Source organism: Schistocerca nitens, chromosome 4, assembly GCF_023898315.1.
Source record: "Schistocerca nitens isolate TAMUIC-IGC-003100 chromosome 4, iqSchNite1.1, whole genome shotgun sequence".
NCBI classification, from domain to species: Eukaryota; Metazoa; Arthropoda; class Insecta; order Orthoptera; family Acrididae; genus Schistocerca; species Schistocerca nitens.
The window spans coordinates 800,746,895-800,773,075 of NC_064617.1; the positions used below are offsets into that span (position 1 = coordinate 800,746,895).

Sequence of the window (26,181 nt, forward strand, 5' to 3'; positions counted from 1 at the left end):
GAAAGCCCTCTTCCATTCTGTTATCACTTGCCTCGCATGTGCTCTCGCAGATCTGAAGGCATGAAGGTTTCCTGTAGTCTGATGGTGTCTGAAGTTCCACAGAGCTGTTTGACTGGCCCTGATGGCCAATCGACAGTCATCATTCCACAAAGGTACATGCCGTTGTCTGAGGTGGTTACTAACTGGGGGATGGACTCTGCGGCAGCCCACTGGATCTCACAAGTGATATGGGCCACCTTCTCCTGTGCATAATTCTTTTGTTCAAAAATAGCCTGTCAACTGTACTGCAACCAATTTGGCCTTTGTATCATCCATCTTCATGGTCTCCTGTCAGCCACCATCCTAGTCGGCAGAATGATTCAACTGGGAAGTGGTCACAAGAATGTAAATCTGTAGCCACTTCCCACTGAACTGAGTCTGCAATAGCTGGGGAACAAAAACAAAGACCAGTTACTGAGAAAGAGCCTGCAGCTGAGGAAAAGTGTGTCACCTGACACGCATTCAGAAGGCAGATATTCTTAGACTGGAAAAGTCGTGCGATCATCCAATCCCTGAAGCAAGTGGTAGCCAAGCCCCACAGCACACTGTGTGGACTGAAGTCCCCATAAGGAGGAATGGACGTGGGAGTGCCCTGAGGAGTTCCGTCATTGTGCCTTCATCTGAAGCATCATTAGGTGGAAGATACAAATAACATACTGTGATAGAACTTTCATGGCAACCAATAAGGTCATGGTAAGAGAGACAGAAGAGGACTGGCATTTGTCATTAATGAAAACAGCCACTCCACCTTTAGACCTGCCTCCAGTAATGTAGTCCTTCCTGTAGGGGTGGTAACCACGTAACGCAGATGTGTCTGTGACTAAGGTGAGTTTCTTGTAAGCAGATGCAGGACAGTTTCTCTTGGACCACGAGTTGTAATTCTTCTAAATGTGAGAGATATCCACTAAAATTCCACTGCACGACAGAAGTCCCTGCAGACGCCACTGTTTAGCAAAGGTTGTTCTCTTCTTTCTCCCTCGGAGGCAGTATTTACCAGGGAGGTTAGCGGGAATGTTAGCCAGTTCCTCCAATTGGAAGTCCATTTCTTCCAGAGTATATGCCCCATCAGAGAGGAAGAGAGCTCGCCAATCTGAAGGTTTAACTATCACTTTCTTCGACTTGGAAGTACTTTTCAAAAGACGTTTTTCTTTACTTATGGGAGGAGGTGGTTGCTTGGGTTGAAGGGATGGTTTAGTAGGCTTCTGATGGTGGGCAGTGGTATGGGGCTTAGGTGGTAAGTCCATTGCCAATAGCTTCCGAATGACTTCTGTTTCAAGTGTAGCATTTTCCCACAAGTACACCAACAAGTGCATGTGCTTGTACTTGAATCTGTGAACTGAGTTTATGTTGAAGCATCACACTTGACGATTGGTGTCTGAAGGGCTTATGCAAAGGAAATAGTTTACACGTTTCAGAGGAAGAGTACAAAAATAGCCCGATTCGTGAGCTTAGCCTCCACAATTGTCACACGTAGTCCTCCCATTACATTCCATAGTGGTATGGCCAAATCTTTGACATTTGAAGCATCCCATTTGGTTAGGAACAAACGGGCAAACCTTATGACAGATATAGTCTGCAAGGATATGTTCATGTAATCCTTACTAAATATTAGAATAAATGTTGCAGAGTTTTCCAATTTGCAACTGACTATCCTCACATAGTTCTGCACTTCCGTGATGCCCATATTTTTTCCGTTCTTCACGTAACTCCGCGGGGTCCACCTCCGTCATATAGAAGCAGGTAACCATGCCCTTACTGAAGTTAAGGGTGTTATGCAACTTAGCCTCGACTGGTTGGTCACCTAATGCCTTACATCCCAAAAGCTTAGATACTTGGTTTGAATTAGCAATTCCAACTTTAAGTGTTCCACTCCGTAGTCCTTTGATACTTTTTAAAGACCCAGCAATACCTTCCAATGCCTTGTGAATACAGGAAGTGGAGACCTTCTGAAAGGTTCCCCCTGTTTGTTTGATTGCAATGATAATGTTATGGCACACAAGAGTCTGAGACTTCTTTTCGGGAGGACTGACCAACCGAGCTCTCTTTGATGAGTGGGTGTAGGTACTACCCGATGGTACACCTGTCACAACAGTAGTAGTAGTAGTAGTAGTAGTAGTAGTAGTAGTAGTAGTTTGATGAGACCGTTCCTTAGGGATCCCACGAGATGCTAGGGAAACAACCGTCAACCCAGGCAGAGCCCTGATGCCTGAGCAAGCCTTATACAACTTGGGGGGCAGCAGGAGCCCCAGAGGTTGCTCACTATAGACTGTTTTACATAAACGGCCAACCATCTCATCAGCACATGGTGAACTTTGAGGTGAAGGGGTTTTTATACATATGTGTGTACTTTCTCACAGTCTAGGCAGCGAGGCCAAGGCCCCCATTCCCTGAAACACACAACATTCCACTTCTGCACCTCACAGTGGTCGCTGAAGCATGCACGGAGCTTACAGTAACAGCAGACTGGTGGCGCTTACCAGTCCCCAGCTTAGGAACCTGGAGTCGCCAAGCCCATACCCAACAATCAAATGCTGAGGCCTTGGGGGCACTGTTTGTAGAGGAATCAGACAGCTGGCGTAGAACTTGTCTTACATACTCTTGTCAGTAAGTACCACAGTGGTACAACCCTTGCCCGCTGGAAGGATGATGATGGAGTCCTTAGCTTTTGGGGAGAGAAGAGCCTGAAGTTCTAGAGAGGACATGTTAAGGTCATGTTGTAGAGGTCTGAGGAAGGGTTGTGAAGCAATGCTGGATGTGTGGAATTCTCATAAGGCTTGCAAGGGATGATTTCGAGGTAGTGGTGTGTGGATCAAGTGCTGTAAACACTGTTTGGCCTTTTACATTAGCATGGGTACCACTAAATTATTGGTTAGGACAAATGGACACAGGCAGAGGGTGTATACTGACAACACACAATATCCTGTTGCACAGCATGCTCTACAACATGATAGTCATGACCTTGGTGCCTGTTTCAAGACGTGCCATCTGGATTTTTCCCCCAGACACTAGTTCCTCAGTACTCTGTAGATGGGAACTGACACTACAACACGTCCTTGATTTTCACCACCCATCTGGGCCTTATATACGTTAATTTCTTCGATCTCTGCATGTCTTCACAGTAACTATTCCTTTCTTCACTCCCTTTTAGTTTTCTAAATCTTTCATTCTCTGACCTGTCTATTTTTCGCTGCCCGCCTCCCACCTCTTATGTCACATACAATGCACTTAGCTTTCTGTTCTTATCATCTTTTTGCACGATGTTTTAGCAGTAATCCTTTTCTTGCTTATTACCCATCTTCCACCTTTAAGCTCTTAGGTTTTAAAATCTTGTCCAGTGCAGTCCCCAACAATCAGTCTTTCCTTCTCCTCCTGTCCAGTAAGCCTACCGCCTGGGCAACTTTTCCAAACCCTACCCCTTTTTCTAAACCTCAACAGTCCTTTTCCTCAACCCCTCTTCCTTCCCCTTCAACCCTTCTGCCAGAAGAAGGAATCACTGGTTCCAAAAGCTCGCAAACTTTAATACCTTTCTACATGTGTCTTCTGCTGCTGCTGCTGCTGCTTGGTGAGTAGATTTTTTAAATGTATCCAGTTACCTATATTTGGAAATAGTTCAGAGAGGAAACAGAAGTGAATAAACCCCAAAAATAAAATATTATATGAACTAGATTTCAGCTAAACAAAGACACCACCAGTTACATACAAGAAACTCACTGTTAAATCTAACACACATGTGCATCTGTTTTGTAGTGCTGCTACACGGCTTGTGCCACCTGCTCAAGCAAACCTTGTCACTGGCTGGCTTCTTGCAGTTGCTAGCCAGTAAATGATGCTACTTAGCTGTTAGTATCAATTACTCATCTACCTGACTACAGTAAGAAAGGAGTTTTGCTCGTCAGGGCAAAACAAGTTGGACACACTACACCACCTACCATTTCCCTCAACTTTTGCTAATGCCAACACCACTTTTCTAAATCTGTCTGGGATTGGATCATTCCAAAACTTTTACTGTCATCACGGAGAGTCTACAGTAAAGGAAGAATGACACGAGGAATGGAAGAATGATTCAAATCTTTAGATATGTTGAATTTTAGGAGAGTTTTGCTATCCTGAGTGAAAGTGAAGAAGAATTACATGATCTGCTGAATGGAATGAACAGTCTAACGAGTACACAGTATGGATTGAGAGTAAATTGAAGAAAGACGAAGGTAATGAGAAGTAGCAGAAATGAGAACAGTGAGAAACTTAACATCAGGATTGATGGTCACGATGTAGATGAAGTTAAGAAATTCTGCTACCTAGGCAGTAAAATAACCAATGAAGGACAGAACAAGGGGGACAACAAAAGCAGACTAGCTATGGCAAAAATGGTGGTGATGTTTGGTTTGTGGTGCACTCAACCGCGCAGTTATCAGTGCCCGTACAAATTCCCAACCTTTGCTCAGTCCAAACTCGACATGTTCATGAATGATGATGAAATGATGAGGACACACAAACATCCAGTCATCTCGAGACAGGTGAAAATCCCTGACCCCGCTGGGAATCGAACGTGGGACCCCGTGCTCGGGAAGCAAGAACGCGACCGCGTGCTGCTGACTGGCAAAAAAGGCATTCCTGGCCAAGAGAAGTCTAGTAATATTAAATATCGACCTTAATTTGAGGAAGAAATTTCTGAGAATGTATGTCTGGAGTACAGCATTGTATGGTAGTGAAACATGGACTGTGGGAAAACCGGAACAGAAGAGAATCGAAGCATTTGAGATGTGGTGCTACAGGCGAATGTTGAAAATTAGGTGGACTGATAAGGTAAGGAATGAGAAGGTTTTACGCAGAATCGGAGAGGAAAGGAATATGGGGAAAACATTGATAAGGAGAAGGGACAAGATGATAGGACACCTGTTAAGATATGAGGGAATGACTTCTGTGGTACTAGAGGGAGCTGTAGAGGGCAAAAACTGTAGAGGAAGAGAGATATTGGAATTCATCCAGCAAATAATTGAGGACATAGTTTGCAAGTGCTACTCCGAGATGAAGAGGTTAGCACAGGAGAGGAATCCGTGGCGAGCTGCATCAAACCAGTCAGAAGACTGATGGGGGAAAAAACAAGAAGAGCAAGAAGTGGCATCCCTCAGGGACAGAACTGGAGAGACATAACCTCCTCTTCCCCTTGGCTAATGCTAAAACTTGGGTCATTCCACCTCAAAGGGACCAGGAGTCCCCACTCTACCATCTTCAAATCTAATAAAATTTGGTGTGAAGGTTGTATATGGTCTTGGATGATTGTATATCAAATTTCAGTCCAGTATCTTCAGTGGTTGAATTTTTAGGGCCTTTTAAAGAGAGGCTACTCATCTTCGCACCACATATGAAAGTGCAAATGTACCATGTTTGCTCGGCTTTTTCAGAAGTTCTAGAAAAATTTGGTCATTTGCTTTAATATATATAGACACCTTTTTATGCTGAATCACACCATGGCAAAAATTAGGGATTTAGCCATATCTAAATATAGATACAAGACTCTAAAGTGGCTGAAAAATTTGTCAGACTATTCTGAGTGCCAAAGTTTGATCGGGCACTGGTACTTTTCATATGAACCAATCGCATCAAAACTTCATAGAGTTATTCCTACCCATGATGTCTATATAAGGATCAAATTTAATTGACATTGGATGCCTATATGAAAAGATATGCATCTGCAAAGTTGGCCAACATTTTCTATGTGCAATTTTTTTTTTTTTTTTGGGGGGGGGGGGGGGGGGCAATATCTCAACTGTGTCTTGTACAATCCTTTTTTCTTGCCACAGCTGGAAAAAACATGCTTTAAGCTTTCAAAGCTATATAGTTTAATTTCTGGATCTTTCATATTGACGAGTAAGAATATGTTTCAAAAGTTATTATTTTAGCACTTTGACAAGATGGAAAAGTGAAATATTTTGCTCATCAAGCCCCATAATTAATTTTTTACTCCAGCAGATAAATCAGTTTCAAACATTAATTTAACACGTACCATAAAACAAATATAACACACAATACAGCAAATTTGGGAAACAAAAATACTAAAGAGTCAGTTCCATTTTTGATTTAACAGTTCTACAATTTTGTCAAGGGCAGATTGTGGATTACTGTATTATCTTCCTAATGATGATGATCAAGGTGCTTCTAAAATCATGAAAATATGTTGCTCAGGAATCCAGTAGGTGTCTTTAGAGGAGTTGGAAAGTGGAGGGAACGGGCAGAACCTTGTGGGTGCATCAAGCTGATGAGGACATCTTGTTCATGCGAAACTTCACACACACTTCCAACCCACCAAAAATAGTCATACATACATGCAATATACTGTTCTTGTGGTAAACTTGCAACTGAGATTGCTGAAATTTCTTCAACTACTTCGCAGGCATGAACTTGAATGCTGTATCATCACAGGAAACTCTGCTTGGTCTGTGCTGATTACAATTAATTTAGCACGGGCTGCTAGTCTTTTTTACTGTTCCTACAATGCCATCACAAGGCAATTTACCATGGCTTGTTCCAAAAAAATTCCATTCGGCTGTAATGCCAAAACCATTTTCATGCAAACATAAATTGATGAAATTTTTGAAATTATTATACTGAGCAGCTGAACTATCACTAAAGTAATAAATGTTCTTAACATTTTCAATCTTTGTCTTTAAATGTGCTATTAACTTTATCTGAAAGGTATGAACAGCAATGGTATCATGATGGAGACAGTTTCTGATCGTACAAATGCTAATACTCTGACACTCTTTGCCACCAAAATGGACTACAAAGGATGTAACATAGCCTGACTATTCTCTCAATGAAATCCTTGCACAGTGTCTTGAACAACAAATGAATAATTCTCAGCAAACTACATCAATATAATTAATTTTCTGTAAGATTTCTTTTTAGTTACTCAAGGTATAAACTTCAGTGTTTCGACACAAGTGATGGTGTCTTAAACCGGTAATTTTCAAAATCAGTGCCTCCATGAAATCTTCAACAGTTCTCGGACATTTCACTGTCAGTGTGGACCATTGCTTGTATTCCATTGTTTCTTCAGAATCATCGTCTTTAGAAGCGTCTTCAAGAAAAGCCTCTAGTTGCATTTTTCCTGGTCATTCCTCACAACATTGCAGCATACGATCTTTTGAGTCCAAACTGCATGCAGTTTTTTCATCAAATTCTTGTAGCCATCTTGGATGGATGAAGCTGACGCCAACATTTATTTGACATTTTGATGAATTGCACATACACATATTGAGTGTGACCCAGAAAAACAAACTACAGTACACCATTTCAGCCTGAGCTCACAAAATTCAGAGAATCTCAGTTGATTTCCATATTGCTTACAATAAGCAATGAACATTTCTTTCAGGTTATAAAGGAGCAGGCAAATCTGTGAATCTTTCCCCCATTTATTCCTACTGCAACACAATCATTTTTGCAAGGACATAAATGAGAAAACTCATCTTCAGAAAGGTGAGGACATTTTGTTTTACTTCAACATTGAGGTTTTTTCCCTTTACAGTTTGTAGATGTTGCAAATATCCCATCTTCCATCTTTAGTTTCCTAGCCTTCTTCACCATTTTAGTTGAAACAGCAAATTCTTCAGACTTTTTTCAATAGTTGAGCTATTTGGGGCCAGGGTCAAAATCTGAACTTCACTGTAATTGCCTTAAGTCTGACGCTTAATCTTTAGTTCTTCAATTAAGATGTCCATGTCTGTATATTTTTGGCACTCTTCCATTTGCATTTGAGCAATATCTACTTGGCTCACGACAGCAGTTGTGGCAATTACCTCAGTAATGCTGCCTTGGGCTTTCAGAACTTTGTGGTTCATGTATCCCATTGAATCCCCTTTGATGATCCCTTGAAGCTATAATGGCCACTCTCCAACTGATGATAATGAAGTATTAGCAGTAAAGCAAGAATCAAAATCATCCTTGTCTTCAGTGGATGGTGATTCTTGCTTATCCTGGTCGGATTATTCTTTTTGGGTCACTTCATGTCTACATTTGGTACAAACTTTCCAACCAGGTTTGAAAACTTCATTAATCAGTAACTTCAACTTGTCAGACATTGCAATGGTTACTGATGTTAAAGCCTTCTTCACTACAAACAGGCTGCAACAAGTCTTCTGCAGGAACTGAAATTTTGTCATCAACAAGGCATTATTATGTTACGGACAAATTTGGACACCTTCAGTAAAATGAAGCCCAGACCCACATCATAGAAGCTCCTTGTCCACTGGTAACATTTCCCCCAACTGATTGTATTTGACTTTTCCCATAATAGAAAGGTGTTGACTTACGACAATCAACTCCGTCTGATCCACCAAAGTAGCAGGGTGCAAGGTCTCTTGGTTCATTTTATACAATAGTTTATTAACTCATAACAAGCAATTTTGAAAGCTCATGAATATCCTGGTTTGAAGCATAGAAGATTCGGGATTGTTTGTATATATAACACACAAATCAGTGTATCAAAACATATTGCTTTAGTGCTTACCTTCAGCTACAACAGTGATTATTGATTATTCAAACACTCAGTACTCAACACGAAGATTGTACAATGTCAACACCAAAGATTACACCGCAAAGAAGACTGACATTATGAAAACTGGCAATATTGAAAGCAAAAACTGAAAGTGGTGATTCAGAAATGTACCAGCACTGTGAGGATAGAGCCTTAAAAAAAACTATTGCTGCTTTATAATGCCGATGGAAATGAGTGACAATTCATATATGCATCACCATGCATTGTAGGGTTAAAACATTCTAAAGCAACATAACATTCCATTATGATCTTCTAGATTTTATAATCTTATGAACATATTCTGAAGTTTTATTATATTTATATCCTACACTTTACATTCAAGAGGCTATATCAGAAACTGAACTGTCTCATCATTTGGCTAGAGGAGTGATTACTCGCCCCACTTTCGCTGTGACCAACCCAGGTGCAGATCTATGGGTGCAAATAAGACCTCTGCTGACTTGGAGAGCAAACTCCGCAATATCAAGAAGACTACCGCTGCATGGAGGTCCTCCTCCTATTCTTCCTGGAAGGAATCCATGGTGTAAAACACTTCTTGTTAGCATAGTTACATTCCCTAAACCTCAGACAAATCTTATACTATTAAAAGACAGTACAATTACAATTTTTTGTTACTTAACAGCTTCAAATTGTATTAATTTTTTGTATTTATCAATAATCTATTTTCCCTACTTTTGATATGTATTCTTATTCATCAATATGAAAGATCCAGAAATTAAACTATGCAACTTTGAAAGCTTAAGGCGTGTTCTTTCCAGCCGTGGGGGGAAAAAAAAAAAAAAAAAGGAGAGGGGGACTGAACAAGACACAGAGTTGAGATATTGCGCCCCAAAAATACCTAAAATTTGCAAGAAGAAAATTTTGGCCAACTTTGCAGATGCATATCTTTTCATCTAGGCAACCAATGGGTCATTCCATGTTAAAGAGACTGTGACAAAAAAATTAAAATGACAATATTACAAATATAACCTTAAAAATGCCAAGTTAAAAGTATGTTTGTTCATTTCAAAATAATCATGAACATGAAAAAATTAAATTTCTACCTTCACTAAGCGTTTTAAAGTGCACTACTGTATGGCACCACAGAGAGGTATGTTTTATGCTATTTCCAGATGAGTATTAGTTGTGTTATCTATGGCTGATTGTTCTATTGTTGCAAAGAATATTGAAGTCAACATTGTTATAGCTCATAATAATTTGTTTTGTTGAAGTAAGCTAATTGCATTTCTTTATTTTGTTAGTTTTATAATATATATGCAGCTTGTAACACCCGTAACAAAAAAGATACAAAGTTTAATTTGTAATCTAGTAAATTTGTTCTGTACAATACCTTTCTGTAAAAGTGAGGTTATGCACATGTTTTACAATATCATACCATTACATGGCATTTTGAAATCTTATTTAACACTCTTAGAGCTGTTACGGGTGTTACTAATTTTTGTTTCGGGTGTTACTTAACACATGTGTAACACCCGTAACTTGAATTGAAAGGTTTAATGCCACCTTCATCTTTAGTAGGTCTAGGCCCTACATTTAAATTACAACCAAAGGGTATTATTATGAATGAAAAAAGTTTTTTTAACTATGTTTATTACACATGAAAACAGTTTTAAGCATGAAAACTAAAATTCTTATTCCTCTGCATACATTTCTTTAAGCACTACACCTACATTATAAAAGTTAATTAGAGCATTAACCTGACTCAACTGACGTTCTCCTAAAATGTTAATTAAGCCCAAAATTCTTTAGATTACATATAGTTTATGTTTTCCATTCTAACTTTTCCAAGAACAACAATATTTCTAACCTCAGTTTTAAATTTTATATAGGCCCAGTAAACTGCTTATTGAGGCAAATTCTAGTCATTCATAAAAGCCTATGTTTAACAATTTACTGTGCTGGGCAGTTCAAAAACGAATATACTCTGTCCAATCTATGTTATTTTGAGAAAGACTTTGGACTGACAGTGAGTGGAATTTTTTGCCAGTTCACATGGTAAAGGAGCCATGGATGGCATTGGAGGTGCACTGAAGAGGAGCATGTGTACAGCTGTTAGATCTAGGAAAATTATTATTAACAACACAACTGACTGTTATGACTACACTCTGAAGAATTTTTCTAAAATTAAGGTATTATGGGTTGATAACATAACAGTGGAGCATAACAGTCCTATTTTGGTTGAAAGGTGAAAAATTTTACAAGGGATTCCTCAAATTCAGGGCTGCCATCACTTGTGGCCTTATAACACAACTGATTTGCTGGTTTCAAAAACAGCAGTGTCATTAATGACAAGGGTGTCAGTATTTATTACTGAGGAGGCCAAAGTTAAAACATTACATGCAAAAAGATGCATAAACTTCTATGAAGTGTGCAGTTCTGATGATTCTGATCAGGAGACTGTTTCACTATCTAAATCACAAGACAATATTGGAAGTGCTTGTGAGTTAAGCCTAACTAATAAAATTGAAAAGTCTGATTTAAAATTTGGGTTATTTATCTTGGTTGACATTCCAAGTGACAAAAAGAAGCCAACCCTATCCAAAATTCAATACTGTTACTTGGGAATCTGCCAATTTTTAAACCTATCAATAATAAGAAAACTTTTTGTCATAAATTTGTTAGGCCTACAAAATGAGGTAAAGTAACGATATCTTGGCCTAGTTGTGCTTTAAAACTGTAACAAAATTTTTTGTGTGATAAATAGCTTTATCCTTCAAATATGTTTTCTTAAGTACATACTTTTATTCCAAATAAACTATAATAATTCTTTTCTTTTTATGCAATTGTAAGAGGTAGATTTATTCCTTTAAGAATGAAATCTGATGCATCTATCTAACACCCATAACATTTAATGTAACACCCGTGCAATACCTCTTAACAGTTGTTTTACAAGAATAAAAGCTTCATCAAGTTTGCAGAAATTAGAGAATTCCCTAACTCATAAAAGGGGCCAGGTCTACTTTTGGTAACACCCGTAACACTACTTTTTTGATTAATAACCAGGAGAACAATAAAACAATTCCAGTATCAACATTTATAACATGAAATATAATGTAAGCCTTAAAAGTTTTCAATATTAAATCCAATAAATATTTTTCCTTACATTATTTTTCCTGATTTTAAGGTGTGTACATGTAACACCCGTAACTACGGAATTGCCCCAATGTTAATCAAATTTGATCCACATATAGACATCATAGGGAACAAGAAATATTTTTATATTAAGTATACATTTAAATATAAGGATTTTTTTCCTGAAAGTATTTTTTTGGTGAGTAGGCTTGTATGGAAGAGCGACAATGACAAACAGCGCAAACAAGAAGAGAGTAGATGCTTTTGAAATACGGTGCAACATACGAATGTTTAAGATTAGATGGGTAGAGCAGACAACTAACGAGAAGGTACTGGGGGGGGGGGGGGGGAAATCGAGGGCACACTATAAGGCATCAAGTAACGTTCAACTAACATCTGAGAGCACTAAGAAAGTGCAAATTGATGTAGGTTGCAGACATGATACAGCTTCAGCAAAATAGACTAGCGCAGAGTGCTTCATCAAATCAGTCTTGAGATTGGACAAAACACGACACTACCATGTTTCTTTGTGGAGATACAAAAAATTACTTCCTGCGGTAATTTTACAAGTCTGGTAGTTTTACACTGGTAATATTCATTAAATTTACTGGCTGTCTTGAGAAGGTTGAAGATTTTAAAGGCCTGCAATTTAGCTGCTGCACTTTGAAGCCCAGGCTTCAACTGCCTTCTAAACTGGTCTTAAGAATCAAAGATTGTGCTTATTGTTAGTGTTCCTTAAATTGCCATAATGCTCTTGTTGAACCCAGATTGTCAGCATTTTCCTTTCACTTGACAGTAGAAGACATTCCCTACTCCCTGAAATCTACATTGTGATGATGACTGAACAGTAATGTAGCTGAAAGTCCAATTGATAATATTTGCTACACATTTAATTTTTATAGGCCTACACTCTTCTAAATATGTAACAAGGTAACTCCAGAAATGGTGAATCAAATAACAAGAGAAATTTCTGATTAGAATTTTTAAGTGTAATATTTACTGATACAGATTCTAAGCTTCAATTATGAAAAATACGAATGGCGGGAATGCCACAGGAAATAACAACCACTGAAAAAACAGCTGTAGGAATGAAAAGCTTTCATCAGAAACACCTATACCACAAATCTCCCTTTAGATAACTCTGTCTCCAACAAATTCTATCACTTTGAATCTATTTTCCTATTGGAAACTAGAGCAATCTTTGTTCCGCTACTACTTAATGTTTGGCTTTTGCGACCAATTCAAGTGTGGACTAGCTAATCCAGCACACTTAGTTGGTTGGAAATTGATATCCTCCCTCAAGAACATGGGTTTTTTTCAAAAATAGTTCAGCACATTATTGGAAATTATATTGAATACTTAGGGGAAAACTCACTGCCCAAGCGCAGCCCAGGATATTTGTGAAAACCCAACACTGCTCAGTAGTAGCCCTCTGTAGTTGTCACTAACACAGAATGTAATATTTCTGTCTGTAGGTAACCAACTCAAAGCTACATAGTGGAAGAAATCCTCACAACCAGATTTGATCAGTATGGAAAAGAGAAGTTGTTCCTAATGGCCAACCTGCATTACAATGCCAAACACACTGAAGTAACTCGTGGAAAGAGTTATGTCACAAGTCACGATGGTAAAAATTAAAAACTTGTCGAATGCCGTACCTTACTATCTACGTAGCAATCGTAAGGTCTGACAGAAACAAACAGGGTTGCGTCAACAGCTGACTTTTAAGTATTCACTGAGAAAACAGCAATTAAATATGTTTCACCGCAACAATATGAGCTTATGTCTCATCTTATCACAGTACAACAGCAAATGCTCAAAGCTTTACATAAATAAAGCAGCAGCCAGACATCTGGAGGCATAAAACACTGTCAATATAGTGATGATTTAAGTTCTTATGTGTCAAAATAATTACAACTGTGAGCCATCTGCTTACTCCAAGAAATGGCAAAGTGTAAGAAAACAACTCTTGAGTGCTGTGACCAACACACGTCAACAATTTATTCTTTGAAGTGAAGTGTAGCATAATGTCGCATAGCTAGTGTGTATTTATTTGTCTCAGTTGTTGCCTAAGCGTCATTTTGGTGTATTGTTTACGATACGCAATTTTCTTCTTGTGTGTTGTGGCTTAAATAAAGTTATTTACTACAAGCAACTATAGTAGTAACAAAACGATTAAGCATAACCTCTACGTTCCTCACCTTTTTTTCAACAATAAGTACTTAACTCACTTTCCATAACAACGTTAAGTTTGAAAAGGCACCTAGAATATAACAAACCTACTACAGTTGTTACAGCAATACTTACGATTTCGATATCCTTGAATCCTGTAAGAACAATGTTTTTGAGGATTTCTGAGCCTATTCCACCAGCCCCAACAACTAAAACCTTCGCTGTTTTTAATGCAGAACTTAACTCTACATCAAACACACCGCTAGTAAATGCCGCCATGACCGCACGTTTGGTACAAGCCAAACACTTTTAATCAAAGATATCTAAAGTGAAGTATTGTGAACAGGAGATCGTGTAAGGGTCGATTTCCACTGATCCTGGGAAAGTCCCGTGAAATCGAGACGTAATATAACCGTTATGTCATTAGATTAGATTTACTTTCATACCAATTGATCCGTAGTGAGGAGGCCCTGCAGGATCTAGAACATGTCAGAAAAACAACAATACAAGACAAATTTTTACAACTCAAACAAATAAGCTAATGTACCATTCCACAGGTCCCAAGTGGAATGATTGTCATTTTTTAATGAACACTATATGAAAGAATCATTTTACAAATACTAATGCACTGAATTTAAAATAAAAGGTAATAAACGTGTAATACAACTACTATAATACTTATTTACAATGAACACATTACTGCACTGAAATGGTGCAGAAGTTATATTGTACTTACACACACACACACACACACACACACATATATATATATATATATATATATATATATATATATATATATGTATATATATATTATTGGTGTTTTGCCCTTAAAGAGCGCATTTGGACTAAACTACATGGCCAGTTCCTTTTGCTGCCTTCCTTGCTGCCCAAACTTCCCTCATTCGCTCGCTGTGTTTCTGTTTCCGGTCCTCTGTCCATGCTTCTTGTCGGCTTTGTGTCTTCGGCTTCATCTTGATTGCCTTTTTGGTTGCCCATATTTCTTTCATCTTCTGGCTGTGATCTTGCTTGCGTTCTTCGGTCCATTTTATGCCTGTTCGTTTGTCGCATTGTATCTCATGTAGTTTACTTTTCTTAATGATGTTTCTGAACTTTATTCTGTCGTTTATTGTGTCTGCTGTTATGTTGAGCTGGTTCAGGTCGTTTTCTACCTCTGCCACCCATTTGTTGTTCCTAGTGGTTACCCGGTCAAAGATCTGTTTGGTCAGCCTGTGTGATGGCATTCTGTATAGGTGTCCATAGAATTGTAGTCTGCGTTTTCTAATCTTTTCTGTGATTGTCTCCGTATGTTTGTACAGTTCCTTTGTAGGTTTCTTGATCCATATTCCATTGTTGTTAGTTGCGCCAAATATTTTCCTAAGTATTTTCCGTTCTACTTTTTCTAATTGTCTGATACGTGTATGCCCTAGGATTAGTGTGGTCTCTGCTGCATATAGTGCCTCGGGGAGCACCATCGTGTCGTAATGGCGTAATTTGGCTTTTTGTGAGATAGACTTCTTGTTGTAATGATTCCACACTACTTTGTATGCCTTGTCCAGTTTAGTCTTTCTTTCTTCGTTTGAGTCTCTGTTATGTCCACTCATTTGTAGTGTTTCACCGAGGTATTTGAAGTTTGCCGTTTTGTAAATCGTGCCATACTTTGTGTTCAGAGATGAGAGTTTCTTTGTGCTCATAAACTGTGTCTTTTCGTAAGAGATCTGTAGTCCAGTTTTGGCAGCGATTTCGTGCAGTTTTTCAATAGCGTCTTTTGTTTCCTTTATACCTTTCGTGACAATCGCCAAATCGTCTGCAAAAGCCAGGCATTTAATCTGTAGGTTTCCTAAGGTTATCCCCTGTTGTGATGTTTCCCATTCTTTTATGGCCTTATCTAACACCAGATTGAAAAGGAGAGGTGAGAGGCCATCGCCTTGTCGGACACCTGTGCGAATTTCAAAGGGCTCTGATAGTTCCCCACAGAACTTTACTTTGGAGGTCGTGTTGGTTAAAGTTTGCTCTATGATAGCCCGTGTTTTGTTGTCTACTTTGTATTCTGCTAGAATTTTGAAGAGAGTTTTCCGGTCGATAGAGTCGTACGCCTTTTTGAAGTCAACAAAGGTAATGATCAGGTTCTGTTTGTGTTGTAAAATCATTTTCAGGTTCCAAATTTGTTCCGCACAAGACCGCCCTTTACGGAAGCCTGCTTGGTATTCCCCAATCAAGTGGTCGGTTTGGCATTCTAGTCTGTTCAGTAAAGCTTTAGAGAGGATCTTGTATGTGACCGGTAATAGGGATATTCCTCTGTAGTTGTTCGGGTTAGTCTTGTCACCTTTTTTGTGTAGTGGGTGTATCAGGGCAGTTTTCCAGTCGTCAGGAATTTTCATGGTCTTCCAGATGTCTTCCAAGATCCTGTGGATGTCTTTGGTGAGTTCTGGGTCTTGTAACTTCCAGATTTCCGCGATGATGCCATCTTCTCCTGGTGCTCTACGATTCTTGAGTGACTTTATTATTTCTTTAACTTCTTCTAGAGTTGGAGGTTCACTATCTGGATTGTATGTGCTCGTTTCTGTCATCATTTCTTCCATGGGGGGGTCCGTGTTGAGCAGTTTTTCAAAGTACTTTGCCAGAATGTCACAATTGTTTTTGGTATTGGTTTCTAGGGTTCCATCCGGTCTTCTGAAGCACAAGTTGGGTGGTTGATATCCAGTCATATTTTCTCTGAACGTTCTGTAGAAGTTTCTTGTATTGTTCTTCATGAAGTCCGATTCGATCTGTGTCAGTCGCCGTTTGTCATACTGTCGTTTTTCACTGCGAATGATTTTGCTTGACTGCTTCTGTGTTTTCAAGAAGTTCATCCAATTCTCTTGGGATTTATGGCAACTAAATTTTTTCCATGCACTGATTCGTTGGTCAATAGCTTGGTCACATGTGTGGTTCCACCAACGGTGTTTCCGTGTTCGTGGTGCTTGTGCTAGTTGCATGGCCTCTCGGATTCTTCGTGAAAGTTGTGTCCAGTCTGTCGTTTTCTCCATTTTAATTTTGTGTAATATTTGTGTCTGGTTTAAAGTAACGTATTCTGGATCTGGTCTAACAATTTTGTTCTTCTGGAGCTTTTTCTTGGGCAAAAGACGAATCCTGATCTGTAGTAGGTGGTGGTCTGAGTCGAAGTAGCCTTTACGGGTGTCTATGTTCAAAATTTCTTTTTGTGAGTCTTTCTGCACTATTACGTGGTCGATTTGTAGTTCTTGCTTTCCGCTGGGGAATTTCCATGTGGTAAGTTTTCGTGTTGGTTTCTTGAATTTTGTTGACATAATGGCGAGGTCGTGGCTTTTGCAAAAGTCTATCAGATGTTTTCCGTTTTTGTTGGTGTCCTTGTGTGGAGTATGTTTTCCTGTGATATGTCTGTACATCTTTTCTTTTCCGAGTTTGGCGTTGAAGTCTCCCAGTATTATTTTGACTCTATGTGCAGGAATTTTTCTGATAGTTTCTTCCATTGTCGTCCAGAAGTCATCAATTTCGTCCGGATTTTTCCTGTTGTAGTCATTAGTCGGTGCATGTGCGTTGATTATTGTGTAGGATTTATTGGCTGATTTCACTGTGATGGTGCTGATTCTTTCGTTTGGTGACGAAAAGTCGATTATGCTGTCCGTGATGGACCTGTGTACTGCAAATCCTGTGCCAAAAAGCCTTAGGTTTTTCAGTTGTCTCGATGGTTTTCCTTTGTATATTCTGAAATTCTCCATGTTGAAATGGTCTTCGTCTGTGAATCGTGTTTCTTGCAGTGCACATATTTTGATTTGAAATTTTTCGAGAGTGTCTGTCAGTTGTTTCATCTTTCCTGTCTTCATCAGTGTGTTCACGTTGAGTGTGCCGATGTAGTGTTTGCGTTTGGTCTTGAGGGAGTTTGAGAAGCTCCGATTCTTCTCATGATGTCCGTGAGCCCCCGGAATCCGATGCTCACGACGATCCCAGTCTATTGACTGGGGCCCGGGGTAGTGAGATTTTTCTCGTTGTACCATCATGATGTTTAGTAGTTGGATGTATGGCATGCTGCCGACTACAACCTGACTTTCCAGATCAGGAGGTTGGTTGAGGCCGCCACTGACATGTGGAGCAGACGCCTTTTGTAGCCGCCCACTGTGGGAACAGACGCTACTAGTAGTTTTGGTCCGCCCCGAGTATTTCATTTCCTCGGTACCACCTATATCTAGGAGGCATTCCCCTATCCGCCACCTGGGGAGGCGCTCGGTTGCGGGTCTACTAACCGCCCCCAGATATATATATATATATATATATATATATATATATATATATATATATATATATATATATATATATATATATATATATACAAATCAGTTGGTTCTACTGAGAAATTCATCAATGGAGTAGAAGGAGATGGCCACCAATAAATCCTTTAGGCTTCTCTTAAACTGAATTTCATTGGTCGTTAAGCTTATTATGGCTGCTGGCAAGTTATTGAAAATGTGTGTTCCTGAATAATGCACACCTTTTCGTACAAGACTAAGTGACTTCAAATCCCTGTGAAGATTATTCTTATTTCTAGCATTGATTCAATGAATTGAGCTGTTGGTTTGAAAAAGTGATATATTTTTAATGACAAAATTCATTAAAGACTAAATATATTGGGAGGCACTAGTTAGTATCCCTAGTTCCCTAAACAGGCTTCTGCAGGATGTTCTTGAGTTCACAGATTAGATTAGATTAGATTAATACTTGTTCCATAGATCACGAGTACGACACTTCTTAATGATGTGGAACGTGTCAGGTTAATAAAAGATGTCTGTACAAGATATTACATTACACAAAATATTGCATGACACTAATGTTTAAGTTTTTTCTTTTTTTCCCCCTTCATTTATATCTAAAAATTCAGCCAATGAGTAGAAGGAGTTGTCATCTAGAAAGTCTTTTAATTTATTTTTAAATGTTGGTTGAAGACTTTTGTGGCAGCATAATTTACCCCTTTCTGTGCCAAAGTCAGATTTAACCATGCATAGTGAAGATCATCCTTTCTCCTGGTGTTATAGCTATGCACACTGCTATTACTTTTGAACTGGGTTGGATTATTAAGAACAAATTTCATAAGTGAATATATATACTGTGAGGTTACTGTGAGGATCCCTAGATCCTTAAATAGATGTCTGCAGGACGACTGTGGGTGGGCTCCAGAAATTATTCTGATTACACATTGAGCAATGAATACTTTTCTACTCAACAATGAATTACCCCAGAATATGATGCCATATGAAAGCAGTGAATGAAAGTAGGCATAGTAAGCTAATTTACTGAGATTCTTATCACCAAAATTTGCAATAACCCTAATAGCATACGTAGCTGAGCTCAGACGTTTCAGCAGACCATCAATGTGTTGCTTCCAGTTTAACCTCTCATCAATGGACACACCTAAAAATTTTGAAAATTCTACCTTAGCTGCAGACTTCTGTTCAAAGTCTATATTTATTACTGTAAGGAACTGTATATACTGTGATTTATCAAAATTTAAAGAGAGTCCGTTTGCTGAGAACCACTTAATAATTTTGTGAAAAACATCATTTACATAACTTAGTCCTTGGTTTTTGGATGTTATTACTATACTTGTATCATCAGCAAAAAGAACTATTATTACTGGAGTTGTGCCATTTACTGTACGGAACTGTATATACTGTGTTTTATAAAAATTTAAAGAGAGTCTGTTTGCTGAGAACCACTTAATAATTTTGTGAAAAACATCATTTACAATTACATCACTTAGTTCTTGGTTTTTGGATGTTATTACTATACTTGCATCATCAGCAAAAAGAACTAACTTTGCATCTTCATCAATGTGGAATGGTAAGTCATTAATGTATATCAAGAACAGTAAAGGACCTCAGACCGAACCCTGTGGGACCCTGTACTTGATAACCCCCCAGTTTGAGGAATCAGCTATTGCTCTAGCATACATGAACCACTTACTTAAACTTTCTGCATTCTTTCAGTTAAGTATGAATTAAACCATTTGTGCACTGCCCCCCTCAAACCATAATGATTTAGCTTATCTAAAAGAATTCCATGATTTACACAATCAAAGGCCTTTGAGAGATCACAAAAAATATCAATGGGTGATGTCCGGTTATTCAGAGCATTTAATATTTGATCAGTGAACATATAACTCTTACTGCACGTTTTTGTGCTCAGAAAACTTCAGCTTGGCTTGATGAATTGCCCCAAAAAATAATCCCATATGACATTATGGAATGAAAGTAAGCATTGTATGCCAGATTTTTCATTTTTATACCACCTATGCCTGACACAATTCGCATTGCAAATAGAGATTTGTTAAAACGCTTCAGCAGTTCTGTGATGTGCTTTCCTGAGTTGAATTTCTTATCAAGCTGTAATCCCAAGAATTTAACACTGTCCACTTCTTCTATCTGCTTGTCATCATATGCTAGGCATATACTCGTGGGACACCCCCTTACAAGTTCTGAACTGCATGTTGTGTGTTTTTTCAAAGTTTAGTGACAAGGAATTGGCTAGCAACCGGTGATTAATGTCCACAAATATTTTATTAGCTGATCTTTCTAAGACTACACTTGATTTGCTATTTATTGCGATGTTTGTATCATCGGCAAACAAAACGAACTTGGCATCTGGTAATGTTACTGATGAAAGGTCATTGATATAGACAAGAAAAAGTAAGGGCCCTAAAATGGAACCTTGTGGGACGCCACATGTAATTAGTTCCCAGTTGGATGATGCCTGATAGCTTTATACATGTCTCTTTCCTAATAACACCCTTTGTTTCCTGCAGAGATATAAGATTTGAACCATTTTGCAGCATTTCCTGTTACACTATAATATTCTAATTTACTTAAAAGAATATTGTGATTTACACAGTCAAATACCTTAGACAGATCACAAAATATGCCAGCTGCCAGCAATTTTTTGTCCAATGAATTAAGCACATTTTCACTGTAAGTGTAGATAGCCTTCTCAATATCAGAACCTTTTAGAAATCCAAACTGTGACTTCGACAGCATGTTATTTGAGATAAGATGGTTATAAAGCTGATTGTACATAACTTTTTCCAAAATTTTTGAGAATGCTGATAAAAGTGTAATTGGACAGAAATTTGATACAATTTCTTTATCTCCCTTCTTAAACAGTGGCTTAACTTCAGCATATTTTAACCATTCAGGAAATATTCCACTGATAAACGACTGGTTACACAGATAGCTTAATATGTTACTTAACTCAGAACCACATTCTTTAATTAGCTTTGTTGATATTTCATCATACCCACTAGATGTATTTGATTTTAAACATTTTGTGATGGACATTATTTCTGCTGGGGTAGTGAGGGTCAAATTCATATTATGGAAGTTACTTGAAATGTTTGTTCTGAGGTATTCCATAGCAGCATCTACAGAACCTGGCGACTCTATCTTTTCAGTAACAGTTATGAAATGTTTGTTGAAAAGTTCTGCAACACCATCCACATCTGTCACCAATGTATCATTTACTCTTAATGCTACTTGTCCCTCTTCATGTCTGGTTCTACTGGTCTCCTCCTTCACTATATCCCATATTGTCTTTATTTTGTTATCTGATATGACTGTCTATTCCTTGTAATGTATTTGCTTTGATGTCTGTATTACAGTCTTTAATATTTTGCAGTATTTCTTGTAATGTGCTATAGCATCAACATCAGAACTGTTTCGAATTGACAGATAGTTTTCTTTTTGTTTTACAAGATACACCTATTCCTTGAGTAATCCATGGCTACTTTGTAGACTTTGCTCTAACCTTGGTAAGTTTTTGGGGAAAACAGTGTTCGAATAAGGTAAGCGCTTTATTAGCAAAAGTGTTATATTTTTCATTCATGTCGAATTGACGTATGGTCTTGATATCCTGATTATAATGATCATCTTTGTTCCAAGAAGTAGCTTTCTAGGTACTATATTAAGGAATTATTAACACCAATTCCCACAAATAATAATAATAATATAAATTTTATTGTCATTGGACTTTACAAGCAATAGACAAAGTGAATGTTAAAAAGTGAAAGACTGTACATATATATAAGTTTATACACTAAGTTGTGCTGGATAGACTTTTTTAGTATATCGACAGATATCTCCTCATTCATGCTTCATACTGCAATTTCCCACAGAATTGCATTCAAAACATTCGGTAACAGAATAAAAAGGTAGACCAACTAATCTGTAATAGAACTTGCACTTAAATAAATTTAAAGATGAATTACTTATTTCTAAATGTAACTTATTATACATTTTTAAGCCTAAAACATTATAACTATCTAATGATTTTGACAATCTATAGAATGGCACATCTATTTTCTTGCTATTTCTGGTATTACAACAATGAGTGTCTTTCTTTAAGAGGTGGATGGATAAATTATTTTTTATGTAAATTAGAACATGATATATATATATATATACAGATTAACAACTGTAAGACAACCTAATTTTACAAATTGTGGCTTTGCATGTTCCCACTTGTTTGAACCTGTAATATTCCTGACCACCCTTTTTTGTAGCAGAAGAATATCCTGGACATGACTGCTGCTCCCCCAGAAAAGAATTCCATAAGAAATGGTACTCTGAAAAAATGCAAAATATGCTGATCTAACATAATTAACAGGGACACAGCTCTATAATTTCCTCAGCAAATAAATTAATCTAGAAAGCCTAGCACTTAAATATTTGATGTGTGGTTCCCATGAGAGTTTACTGTCTATATTTAAGCCTAAAAATTTAACACTATTGGGTTTTCTGTACATGGTAAATTACAAACACTAAAAAATATTTGTTTGGCCGTCACATTACGTCTAACCCTTCTAGAATAGATAACAAACGGCAGCCTTCACACGGACCATCAACGGACCTTCATGTCACGCTGTGTCACGGCAAGATTCCTCGGGTAGAAAGTTTTGACGGCGTCGTTGTCTGCTAACATCGCAAGTTAACCTATTCTTGTCACGTTCACTGACGTTTTAGGAGTGGATTTGTTGTCTTAAACTTTATTTCACTATTCGGCTTTGTTTGCATGGCGAATTTCAAATATTCTGTGGCGATCTGGATATTTATTTCCACTGGGCCTTCCTCCACAAGTGGAGTCAGATATTGGAGAGCGAAAACTTATTTAGGTTTTACAATAACAGAACAGAGCCGACCCCCACACTGTATTTAAATAATAATATAAGTTAATCAAAGAATTTTTATTAAATAATGTTTTAAATGAAAAAGTCAGCTCTAAAGGAGGATAAAAGTGGAGTAATCTACGACGCTATTAGTTATGTAACATAAAAGTTATGGAAAGGTAACTTGGCTCTATTTACATCATTATAAACATTGTCTGATGTATATGTATGAACATTTTTTCGCTAGCAAAGAAATGTCGATGTTTTGAAATTTTTTTTTTCACTTCTCATCATTTTACCACACAAAAGCGTTGAAAAACACACGTTAGGAATTTTTCTTCAGCTGTTTGTTGTTGTTGTGGTCTTCAGTCCTGAGACTGGTTTGATACAGCTCTCCATGCTACTCTATCCCCTGCAAGCTTCTTCATCTCCCAGTACCTACTGCAACCTACATCCTTCTGAATTTGCTTAGTGTATTGATCTCTTGGTCTCCCTCTACGATTTTTACCCTCCACGCTGCCTTCCAATGCTAAATTTGTGATCCCTTGATGCCTCAAAACATGTCCTACCAACCGATCCCTTTTTCTAGTCAAATTGTGCCACAAACTTCTCTTCTCCCTGATACTATTCAATACCTCCTCATTAGTTACGTGATCTACCCACCTTATCTTCAGCATTCTTCTGTAGCACCACATTTCGAAAGCTTCTATTCTCTTCTTGTCCAAACGATTTATCGTCCATGTTTCACTTCCATACATGGCTACACTCCATACAAATACTTTCAGAAACGACTTCCTGACACTTATATCTATACTCGATGTTAACAAATTTCTCTTCTTCAGAAACGCTTTCCTTGCCATTGCCAATCTACATTTTATATCCTCTCTACTTCGACCATCATCAGTTATTTTACACCCTAAATAGCAAAACTCCTTTACTACTTTAAGTGTCTCATTTCCTAATCTAATCCCCTCAGCATCACCTGATTTAATTTGACTACATTCCATTATCCTCGTTTTGCTTTTGTTGATGTTCATCTTATATCCTCCTTTCAAGACACTGTCCATTCCGTTCAACTGCTCTTCCAAGTCCTTTGCTGTCTCTGACAGAATTACAATGTCATCGGCGAACCTCAAAGTTTTTACTTCTTCTCCATGAATTTTAATACCTACTCCGAATTTTTCTTTTGTTTCCTTTACTGCTTGCTCAATATACAGATTGAATAACATCGGGGAGAGGCTACAACCCTGTCTCACTCCTTTACCAACCACTGCTTCCCTTTCATGCCCCTCGACTCTTATAACTGCCATCTGGTTTCTGTACAAATTGTAAATAGCCTTTCGCTCCCTGTATTTTACCTCTGCCACCTTCAGAACTTGAAAGAGAGTATTGCAGTTAACGTTGTCAAAAGCTTTCTCTAAGTCTACAAATGCTAGAAACGTAGGTTTGTCTTTTCTTAATCTTTCTTCTAAGATAAGTCGTAAGGTTAGTATTGCCTCACGTGTTCCAACATTTCTACGGAATCCAAACTGATCTTCCCCGAGGTCCGCTTCTACCAGTTTTTCCATTCGTCTGTACAGAATTCGCGTTAGTATTTTGCAGCTGTGACTTATTAAACTGATAGTTCGGTAATTTTCGCATCTGTCAACACCTGCTTTCTTTGGGATTGGAATTATTATATTCTTCTTGAAGTCTGAGGGTATTTCGCCTGTCTCATACATCTTGCTCACCAGATGGTAGAGTTTTGTCATGACTGGCTCTCCCAAGGCCATCAGTAGTTCTAATGGAATGTTGTCTACTCCCGGGGCCTTGTTTCGACTCAGGTCTTTCAGTGCTCTGTCAAACTCTTCACGCAGTATCTTATCTCCCATTTCATCTTCATCTACATCCTCTTCCATTTCCATAATATTGTCCTCAAGTACATCGCCCTTGTATAATCCCTCTATATACTCCTTCCACCTTTCTGCCTTCCCTTCTTTGCTTAGAACTGGGTTGCCATCTGAGCTCTTGATATTCATACAAGTGGTTCTCTTCTCTCCAAAGGTCTCTTTAATTTTCCTGTAGGCAGTATCTATCTTACCCCTAGTGAGACAAGCCTCTACATCCTTACATTTGTCCTCTAGCCATCCCTGCTTAGCCATTTTGCACTTCCTGTCGATCTCATTTTTGAGACGTTTGTATTCCTTTTTGCCTGCTTCATTTACTGCATTTTTATATTTTCTCCTCTCATCAATTAAATTCAATATTTCTTCTGTTACCCAAGGATTTCTATTAGCCCTCGTCTTTTTACCTACTTGATCCTCTGCTGCCTTCACTACTTCATCCCTCAGAGCTACCCATTCTTCTTCTACTGTATTTCTTTCCCCCATTCCTGTCAATTGTTCCCTTATGCTCTCCCTGAAACTCTCTACAACCTCTGGTTCTTTCAGTTTATCCAGGTCCCATCTCCTTAAATTCCCACCTTTTTGCGGTTTCTTCAGTTTCAATCTGCAGTTCATAACCAATATATTGTGGTCAGAATCCACATCTGCCCCTGGAAATGTCTTACAATTTAAAACCTGGTTCCTAAATCTCTGTCTTACCATTATATAATCTATCTGATACCTTTTAGTATCTCCAGGATTCTTCCAGGTATACAACCTTCTTTTATGATTCTTGAACCAAGTGTTAGCTATGATTAAGTTATGCTCTGTGCAAAATTCTACAAGGCGGCTTCCTCTTTCATTTCTTCCCCCCAATCCATATTCACCTACTATGTTTCCTTCTCTCCCTTTTCCTACTGACGAATTCCAGTCACCCATGACTATTAAATTTTCGTCTCCCTTCACTACCTGAATAATTTCTTTTATCTCGTCATACATTTCATCAATTTCTTCATCATCTGCAGAGCTAGTTGTCATATAAACTTGTACTACTGTAGTAGGCATGGGCTTTGTGTCTATCTTGGTCACAATAATGCGTTCACTATGCTGTTTGTAGTAGCTAACCCGCACTCCTATTTTTTTATTCATTATTAAACCTACTCCTGCATTACCCATATTTGATTTTGTATTTATAACCCTGTAATCACCTGACCAAAAGTCTTGTTCCTCCTGCCACCGAACTTCACTAATTCCCACTATATCTAACTTTAACCTATCTATTTCCCTTTTTAAATTTTCTAACCTACCTGCCCGAT

The 26,181-nt window shown here is 38.1% G+C and overlaps 1 protein-coding gene across 1 annotated transcript in view; it reads right to left on the bottom strand.

The window, feature by feature from the left end:
• Window positions 1-14,135, bottom strand: part of LOC126253206 (SUMO-activating enzyme subunit 2) — a 145,111-nt gene extending 130,976 nt beyond the window's left edge. The window contains exon 1 of the mRNA XM_049954383.1: window positions 13,973-14,135. Coding sequence (XP_049810340.1) covers window positions 13,973-14,116 — 144 coding nt within the window. The 5' untranslated portion in view covers window positions 14,117-14,135. The remainder of the gene's footprint in view (window positions 1-13,972) is intronic.
• Between the last annotated feature and the right edge of the window lie 12,046 nt (window positions 14,136-26,181).